This window comes from Fusarium fujikuroi, chromosome FFUJ_chr01 (genome assembly GCF_900079805.1).
Source record: "Fusarium fujikuroi IMI 58289 draft genome, chromosome FFUJ_chr01".
Classification (NCBI taxonomy): Eukaryota; Fungi; Ascomycota; class Sordariomycetes; order Hypocreales; family Nectriaceae; genus Fusarium; species Fusarium fujikuroi.
The window spans coordinates 1,003,179-1,012,137 of NC_036622.1; the positions used below are offsets into that span (position 1 = coordinate 1,003,179).

At 50.9% G+C, this 8,959-nt stretch overlaps 4 protein-coding genes; 2 read left to right on the plus strand and 2 right to left on the minus strand.

Annotated features, from left to right (window-relative positions):
- Positions 1-358: 358 nt before the first annotated feature.
- On the minus strand, positions 359-4,154 carry FFUJ_01764 (probable ribosomal RNA-processing protein 12; the record flags this gene model as incomplete). XM_023575084.1 has 2 exons in its annotated part: positions 359-4,012; positions 4,086-4,154. The coding sequence occupies 2 exons, from the start codon at positions 4,152-4,154 to the stop codon at positions 359-361; spliced, it is 3,723 nt and encodes a 1,240-aa protein (XP_023423832.1).
- Positions 4,155-4,504: 350 nt separating this feature from the next.
- Positions 4,505-5,221, plus strand: FFUJ_01763 (probable VPS29-involved in vacuolar protein sorting; the record flags this gene model as incomplete). XM_023575095.1 has 3 exons in its annotated part: positions 4,505-4,573; positions 4,631-5,041; positions 5,093-5,221. 3 exons carry the CDS (start codon positions 4,505-4,507, stop codon positions 5,219-5,221), a joined length of 609 nt encoding a protein of 202 aa, XP_023423833.1.
- A 388-nt stretch (positions 5,222-5,609) lies between these two features.
- Positions 5,610-7,660, minus strand: FFUJ_01762 (uncharacterized protein; the record flags this gene model as incomplete). XM_023575106.1 has 2 exons in its annotated part: positions 5,610-7,167; positions 7,215-7,660. The coding sequence occupies 2 exons, from the start codon at positions 7,658-7,660 to the stop codon at positions 5,610-5,612; spliced, it is 2,004 nt and encodes a 667-aa protein (XP_023423834.1).
- A 406-nt stretch (positions 7,661-8,066) lies between these two features.
- Positions 8,067-8,597, plus strand: FFUJ_01761 (uncharacterized protein; the record flags this gene model as incomplete). XM_023575118.1 has 3 exons in its annotated part: positions 8,067-8,280; positions 8,330-8,389; positions 8,440-8,597. The coding sequence occupies 3 exons, from the start codon at positions 8,067-8,069 to the stop codon at positions 8,595-8,597; spliced, it is 432 nt and encodes a 143-aa protein (XP_023423835.1).
- Positions 8,598-8,959: the final 362 nt, after the last annotated feature.

Here is an 8,959-nt window from a genome sequence, read left to right on the forward strand (position 1 = left end):
GCATGTGCGTAAAGTATTTGAGCGCGTTGAGCATGGAAAAGGCGTTGGAGGCTACATTGTTGATATTGCAGTCCGGCAAAAGCGATGGTAAAGGAATGAACTTTGGACGATGGCATGATCTGATGATACCCCGGTTCGGAGGAAAGAATTGACTACTACAAGAACTAGTGTTTGAATTGTTAGACGTATGGACGAGGCCTTTTACTCCCCATGATACGACGATGAACCGTGTACGAATGAACTTCATGATTGCTTGACTTTTATTTACCCTAAAACAGCCCATGATCTAAACTCGAACTTGAAAAATAAAACGAATGCCGAAACCTCATGACGCATCGAATGGGTATAACTATGGCATCTAGTTGCGTCCTCTCCTAGGCTTTCCCACGCCAGACACTCCGTGTCTCTTCTCAACACCAAGTCCCTTTCGTCCTGCAGCGATGCCTCCTCTTCCACTCTTTCCACCACGACCGGCTCCTCTACCGCGGAAGCTTCCACGGCTACCCCTATCCCGTCCAGGGCTGATCCTGCTCTTGACTGCCGCAACATCGTTGTCATCCATCTCGAAATCCTCGTCATCTTCGTCCTTGGTGCGACGGTTGGAGAACTTGAGCTTGCCTCCGCGACCGCGCTTGGCAACGTCCTTGCCCTTGAGAGCAGCAACGTAGGCACCAACACCTGAAGCTTCAGGGTTGGGCTCGTCGACGTCCATGGCACCCTCGTCGTCACTGTCCTTGCCGAGGATGAGCTTGCCGTCAAGGTCGACCTTGGCCTTGGTGCGTGTGGGCTTGCGCATCTTAACAGGCTTAGTAGAAGAGATGTTGGCCAAGGCCTTCTTGTCGAGCAGATCGAGGGGTTCGTCGTCGTCTTCAACAATGTATGTCTTGCCACCCTTCTGGGCCTTCTTCTTTTGCCTAGGAGCCTCATCTTCGGATTCACCATCATCATCATCAGAGTCACTGCTGTAAAGGGCCTGGTCGTATTCGTTCTCGAACTGGCGCTTGGGCTGAGCCTCGTCGTCGTCACTATCGTCGCCGTCATTCTCACCCTTGGCAGCATCCTTCTTCTTCTTGGAACGCTCCTTGGTCTTGCGGATGTTGACGATCAATTTCTTGTCGTCATCAGGTGTGTTCTTGTGAATATTATCATAACCAAAGCGACGGACCATGCGCTCCAGGATGTGCTTGACCTTGGCCTTGAAGTGGCCCTTGTGCTCATGACTCCAGACAATGAGATTGGGCACGAGAGTTGAGAGACGAGGAAGCATGAGCTCGACAGGGAGGCCAATAACGCAGACCTTGACGAAGCCCAGGCAGCTCTTGACGATCTCTCGGTTGTTGGAAGTAAGGAAAAGATCCATGGTCTGGACCAAGTCAGATAGAGTAGCGTCGCTCAGTTCGCTTCGAAACTCATATAGAAGTCGGCTGATGGCCGTAATAGAAGCTGAAATCATGTGAGGTGTGCTGCCAGCCAAACCAGCGCTGACCATAGTGAAGAACTCCTCGATATTAGCGGTTCCAGCAGGGGCATCGTCGGGCATGTGAGGAACCTTGCTGTTGTCGATGGGTGTTCCATTAGCCTGGACCATACGGTGTCCCATGCGAACCAGGAGCTCATATGCTGTCTCACGGGCACGCTCATTGTTCTCCTTGCAAGAGATGACAACTTCGCTGAGCACAGCAGGAATGAAGTGAAGGGAGGAGTCGGGAATGAAAGGTAGGAGGGCGATAATGGCCGCAAGGCGTTCTCGTCGAGCAGGAGCTGAGACCTTCTCGGTGCTAGAGAAGATAAGTTGCTGGAGCTCAGCACTTCTCTCCTGAAGAGCAGCCTTTCCGATCTCAGAATCCGCTAGGCGGGGGATGAGCTTGTAAGCCTTCTTCTGAAGTTGAGGCTCCTCCTCCTTGTTGATGATGACTTCGGCAATCTTGAAAAGAGCGGCGAAACTTTCCCTAGGGAGATAAACGGACATTGTGATGACGAGGTCCATCAATGTCTGGGCTGTTGAAGGCATGTGATCCTTGGACTTTTGGTTCTCTTTCTTCTTATCCGCTGGCTTCTCCTTCTCCAACTCGCTGGCGAGCATAGTGCTGACTCGTTCGAAAGTCTCCATCAACTCCGCGTTGGGTGTGATGCTGAGGAAGGTGTTGATGGTCTGAAGGATAGGACCTCGGCTTTGAGGAAGAGTTTGCGTGTAAACGTTGAAGAGGACTGCAAGCATGTTGCCTGCAAAGTTGGAAAGGTACTCAAGGTTCTTCTTGGCATCAGCACGGCTAACTCGGCTCTGAAGAACGAGATCCTCCTCCTGGTCCTCAATATTGGCAATAGCTTGGTTGGACTCGATCAGAGTCTTGAGCGCTCTGCATACATCCAGTCGCAGCTCAACTTGCTTGTACAGGAGGTTAGCCAAAATCTCGGCGAAGCCCTGGTCGAAAGCATTGGTAAGATCCAGAGGAAGATCGCAGTATCCGGGAAGAGTAGACCAGATCTGCTGGACAACTGTTTCGTAAATCTTGACCTCCATTGTCTTCTCAGCCTGTCCATGGTCAAGAACCCTTTGAAACATAACCTCACTGAGAGGAACCATCTCACTTTTGAAGTGAGCTAGGTTTGTGTTGCTAGTGTAATCTCGTAGAATAGGGAACATCCAAGCACGGCCTGGCTGGCCCTTTGCTGGCTTCGCGAGGTTGAGAGGGAGAATTGAGAGAACAGCCTCAGGACCCATTGCTCGGATAGCCTTTCCAATCACCTCGTCAGCCTCCTTCTTGTTGCGGAAAGAACCGTTCTCTCGAATTTCGCCGATAGTCTTCGTGACGTTCATCATGATAGGGTAAGACCTCCATCTCAAAGTATCGAACATGGCTCCCAAAACGTTGAAAGTCTGGAGCCAGGCAGCCTGAAACTGAACAGTCAAAAGAGACTCTGCTGACTTGGCCAGCTTCTCGAGAACCTTCTCGTCAAAAATTGAAGGTTCAAGGATAACATTTTGAGGGATACAGTTGGCCATGAAAGACACTAGACATTCTGAGGCGGAAATTCGAATATTCTCGGAGGGTGCCTCAAGGAACTGCGCGACCATATCAAACAGCTGGGGGAGGTTCTGGAAAGTCTCCTCAGGCTCGACCTGGGCGGAGACATCGTATCCTCGGGACAGAATGGCGAGCCACGGGGGAACAAGCTGGGTGTCGTTGGCAGCTGGTCGCAATTCGGAGATAATTTCCATAAGTCGTGGGAGCTTGGCTGATGAGACCTCATCTGTCATACCCTCGAAGATCATCTCGAAAATCTCGAAAGACGCCATGGTCATGTACTCGTTTCCGCTCTTTGCGATGCCCAAGAGGAGTTCACACAGAGACTCGATCTTCTTGCTAGGCCAGCCACCACTGGCAGCCGCGACAGTCTTGACCAGTTGAAGAGCGTGGATCATAGCAGGGTCATGGCTAACATCAGCCTTCTTTCCCTTACGCGCCTGCGCAATCTTGCTGGCGAGATCCTCGAGGTTCTTGGTAGCAGTCTGGGCGCACATGTCGGCAGCAGGGTGATCCAGGGAGGGACTCGGAGGCGGGTTTCGAAGAACCGTCTTGAGAGCATCTTGCGACCTCTTTCGCACCTTTGGTCGGTGGTCAACAGACATGTTCAAGAGTCCAGCAACAGCTCGTCGAGGACCGATCTGGGAGACAGAAAGCTCCCAAGAAGCGGCATCCTGGGCCAGAAGAAGAGATTCGAGACATCCTATGGACGATCGCAACAACGGGGCTTCGGCATCCTGCAACAAAAGTACGGGGGCGAGAAGAGTAAGAATCTGTGTAAACTTGGATCGGAGCAGAGGTTGTGGGGCATAAGGCGTAACGACGTCGAGAAGGTAGACGACAGGAGCCGCCAATTCCGGGTTTACAATGTCGCTGCTGTTCGCCTGCTGAAGGAGGGCGAGAAGAGCGGCAAAGTATCCTGTTGGCGTAGGAGCCGTGTTCTGTTCCTTGAGAGTCGACTCGACGGCCTGAAGTACAACGACAGTCTACAAGCAAAAGTTGTTAGTGTGCGACCCAAGATTGAAGACGCTGAAAAGGACAAAGTAAAGTAAAACATACCCTCTTCTGACTCTGAAGTCCAGGGGACTTGATCTTGTCCAGCTTTTCAGCCAGAGAAGGGGTCGCCATCTTGATTCTGAGCAATTCAATGCGCAACCACCAACTGGATTAATCGTTCGGTGAAAAGAGACCCCAGCCAAAAATTCCCAAATTTTTACTTGCTTATCGCACCCCGCTGGGCCGATAAGAATTTGATGTGGACTTTCTCGGTGGATGAAGCTAGCCACATCTGTCATCCTCCCCGTTATGAGGATGTGGCGTCAGCTTACCGCTGTATCCGAGCGCCTACGTACGTACTGGGCTGTAGCTGTGCCCCTCGGAGCTGACCTTGGGTAAGGTGTTAGCAGCTCGCGCCTCTCGTTACTCAATCGCGAATACGTCTATAGCCTCAATTTCTCTTCCGTCCTTAGAGAAACATCATGGCTTTCCTCATTCTCGTCATAGGAGACCTCCATATCCCGGATCGGGCGCTCGACATTCCCGCCAAGGTACGCGCGGTGCTTCCAAGGTCGCGCGCATCGCTAACAGCGTCTCTGTATCTGTAGTTCAAGAAGCTCCTCTCTCCCGGAAAGATCAGCCAGACGCTTTGCCTCGGAAACTTGACCGATAAGCACACGTACGAGTACTTACGATCCGTCTCCCCCGATCTGAAGATCGTGAAAGGCCGCTATGACGTCGAGGCCACTTCCCTGCCATTGACCCAGGTTGTCACCCACGGAAGCCTCCGAATTGGATTTCTAGAGGGCTTCACACTTGTCTCTAATGAGCCTGACCTTCTTCTGGCCGAGGCGAACAAATTAGATGTGGATGTTCTGTGCTGGGGTGGCACTCACCGCTTTGATGCCTTCGAGTATATGGACAAGTTCTTTGTAAATCCTGGAAGTGCGACTGGCGCATTCATAGAGGGGTCAGGGCTGGAGAGCGAAGAGCCAACACCAAGCTTCTGTCTCATGGATGTACGTGCTTTACAAATTGTTCATGTTGAGTTTGTTTACTGACTACCCTAGGTCCAAGGCATTTCACTCACCCTATACGTCTACCAATTACGAAAGGACGACAAGGGCAATGAGAACGTGGCGGTTGAGAAGGTTACATACACAAAACCAGTTGAGCCTTCAGCGGGAGGATCATCATGAAATTTATATAGATAGGGGGAGTTTACATTCAGCGACGTATTCAAGATCGGCAGCAGAATTTATACCCAGTCACACTCTGGAAGACCACGAGATGGGACTTCCATATCCAACAAAGCATCAATTGGCAAGACGAACTGCCAAATGTTGACCAATTGGGTCTTGTGTGTGTCCAATAAAGACATTAAAACTGTAAATACAAATATTGGCAAAAATAAACACCATTATCCATCGCTTTGTAGAGGTATCTTGGGCATGTGACCAGTCTGTATGATCCAGCGAAGCAGTATCAGCGCCGACAAGCAACATACTCCTTTTGAATAAACAAGAACAACAAATGACAAGAACGCCCAAATGCTCTACCGAACTCCCGCTATTGCAATATGCATCATTACAGCATCATACTCCTTCGCCTAGATGAGGCTCGCTCCCTAGCTCCAGCGCCATCCTCGGTGTGAACTGCTGAGGAAACACGCCGGGACGGTCGACGGGTAGTGACCTTCTTCTTGATATCGGCAGAAGCTTCTTCGTCATTTTGTGGTGATGAGAGTGTGAATTCATAAACATCAACTTCACTGACACCAGTAGTGTCAGAAACCGTCTCCTCCTTGACTTCTCCATCTTCGTGTGAGGTTTCGCTGCTGGCAACAATGTCTTGAATCATCATAGAGGTGCGTCTTCCGCCACGCATAACTATAGGTTTAGGGATCTCAGGAGAGGATCCTTTGCCAGCCAGAGGGCTATCGGGAATGCTACCTGGCTCGTTTTCTGTGTTGGCGGCGTTGGCATTGGGCAGATTCTTCCATGACTCTTCAGTACTGTTCTCACGCTTCGTCCGGGTAGTGTCTGGGGCTTGCTCAGCTACACTAGACCTCCGAGCATATTTGCCTTCTCCAGCAACAGCGTCGAGCATCTCCTTGGTGGGTCGCCGCATCTTGTCTCTGAGGTTAGGCTCTGCATAGCTGACTGCGGTCCTATTTCGTCGGCTGGGCCTTGCTGGTTCTCTGCTCGCGTTTACGTCGCCAGGTGGAGGTGTTCCTCCTCGTCCGGGTTCCTGAGATGCGGCAGTATCTGGTGAGTTGGGGGAGAGAAGTGCTGGGTCTGTGAAAGGTGTTGTGAGTCCGCATGTGGCCTCCACAACCTCAGGGGCCGTAGGAGGCTGGAGTACAGTTTCGATAGTGATAGGGGCCAAGGTCTTGGACCTGGACTTGGGTCGCTCCTGGGAAGCCTTTGATCTCACGAGATCCGTTTTGGCTGCAGCGACTTCATCGGTCACAACTGGTTTGGAACTCTTTTTTGGCGAGGTCAAATCGTCGTTGGTGCTCTTGGCTGCAAGGGGCTTCCTTGTGCCTGTCGCACTCGCCTTTTCACGAGCGTCCTTTCTCATGCTGCTTAGTTCTTTCAATGTTCGGCCTCCAGCCTTCTCACGTATTGAAGGCTTGTCAATAGTGTTTCGTGGGGGCTCGTTTTCGTTGTTCACCCTCTGAGATCTGCTCGTGACCATATCATCTCGAGCGGCGAGCTTTCGCTTTGACCCAACCTTGACTGGCTGGGGTTGAGGTACTGGGGTATCATCAATAATTTCTTGTACATTGGTCTCGATTGATCTGGTTGCTAAGGGCTTTGCCTTGACTGGCTCCGGTTCCTTAGGTTTGGTGGCATTTGGGTGTGGCTTCTTTTCGGGCGAAGGTGGTCTCGGTAAGGTCTTGGTGGTCTGAGGTGATGTGAGCTTTTCGGGTGGCGCGAGCTTCCTTGTGGGACTTTGTTGTACGGGTGCTGGTGTAGGTGTCGGTGAAGGGCGTGAGTGTGTGGGCGAGTCAACCTTGACAGGCTCCTCTTCCTCCTCGATGAAATGGGAGACGGGAGGAGGTCCAATTTCTGGTGACTGAGATGTGTCGGCCATGTCATCGTTGTCGGCCTCTGACCGAAGTGCTAGGATTTGTTCTTGGCTGCGTCTTGTTAGAGAACTTCTGTCTATGTTGATCGAATGACTCACTTCATGGACTGTCTCGGGTACGACTTGGTTTCTGAAATATGTCCCAGTTCCTCAATTTCACGGGCCATATCTCTAAGGCGTCGCTGTGAAGGACTGGGTCGAGCTGAGCTGAAGCTTATCCTGGGCTTTGTTGACTTTCTTGGTCGTGGAGAGTGTCGCTTCATAGGCGGCTCAAGACCAAGACCAGCAAGAAGGGTACCCCATTCTGTAAGTTGGGATTCGAGTTTTGCCTTGATAGCAAGTGCATGATCAGCAATTCGTCGAGTGTCGTTATCTTCGAGCTCTTTCTCTAGCTCTATGATACGGCCTCTGAGCTCCAGGTTCTCTGATAGCATACAGGCGCAGTCATTCTCGAGTTCTCGGATGCGAAGGGCACGTATGTTGTTTGATTTTGCAAGATCGCGGTTCTGGCGTAGGAGTTTCTTTCGAACTAGATCACAAGACATGGTCAGTTCGCGTCATGTTACTCATAGGAGTTCTAGATGTTGGAACATACGCGTTTCGAGACTGTCCGTAGACACGGGGGGTTCGTTCAGTCTAGCCATAGCTCATAATGCGATGGATCGTGACAATGTGAGCAGAAGCTTCCTGTGGAGTTAGTAGGGACGTTGCTGATATGCTCTCGCACAAGTCACAGAGTGTTGTTAGATGTCGGTCTGAAAAAGGGAATTTTTGGTTGCATCTATTTACTCTCGTAACTGTTTTTGTCATAGCGCTTGGTTACCGGTTGCCCCAGTGACGGAACACCCCACGGTGAACCCCACCATCGTTGGACGGAAACGCAGTGTTGGGCTTTACTGCTAAAGACGTCGCGAATTATTCCAAGTTTGGTGACACGCCATAAATACGACCATGTCATATCCAACGCGACCGATTTCCTCGCATATGCGCGCACCGAGCGCGTCGGCTTCATCGAGTGGACAGTCACCGGCATTATTAGCGCGAATCGAAGAGAAAAAGGCCGAACTCGAAAACCTCAAAGAGCTTCGAGAGCTCAGCGCAGCGGTCGCAACACAAATGGAAACTTTGGAACAGAAACTCTCGACCCTATCCGACGGAACAGAGGGTAATGAATCTATGTGAAGCTATTTAGTGCTTAGACTGACTCTCTGCAGCAATTGCAGCCGTTGTTGGAAACTGGCATAATGTGCTACGTGCCATCAACATGGCTTCTTGTAGGTTATCAAAAGTTTATGACTGTTGGTCTTGTCTAATTTTCCGATAGCCAAATTGGCCAAGACGGCAGCCGATCCTACAAACATATCGGAAGATTCGACAGGGCCTCTGCCACAAACTCTAGTACGAATCCCAACCGAGCATGCACCAGCTCTTCAAGCCCAGGCAGAAGCTGCAGAAGCCGCAGCCGAAGAAGAAGAGTCATGAACAAACTTTATCATGAGGGAAAAATTACGAAGCCGACATATTGTCTGGCAGTCTGTAGGGTGCCTTGCGATTCATGGGTGCTTCTATGGGTAAACGCTATATGCAACATCTATTTGATAGACACCGCAAGCTTTTTGCCATCTCCACGAAATATCGGCATTCTTGAGCCAGGCAGCAGCAATCACTTGCAGTTCCCAAATATCCTCAGCACAGTGTTCTGCTATCACGCTCCCATTGTGCCTCGAGTGCCGCCCGGGATCTATAGAACATCTGAACTCATGTCTGGGAGGGGGCTCCCGGATAAATGAGTTTTCAGCATGAAGAATAAGATTGACATGCAGAAATCAGGCTTGTTCTTAGAA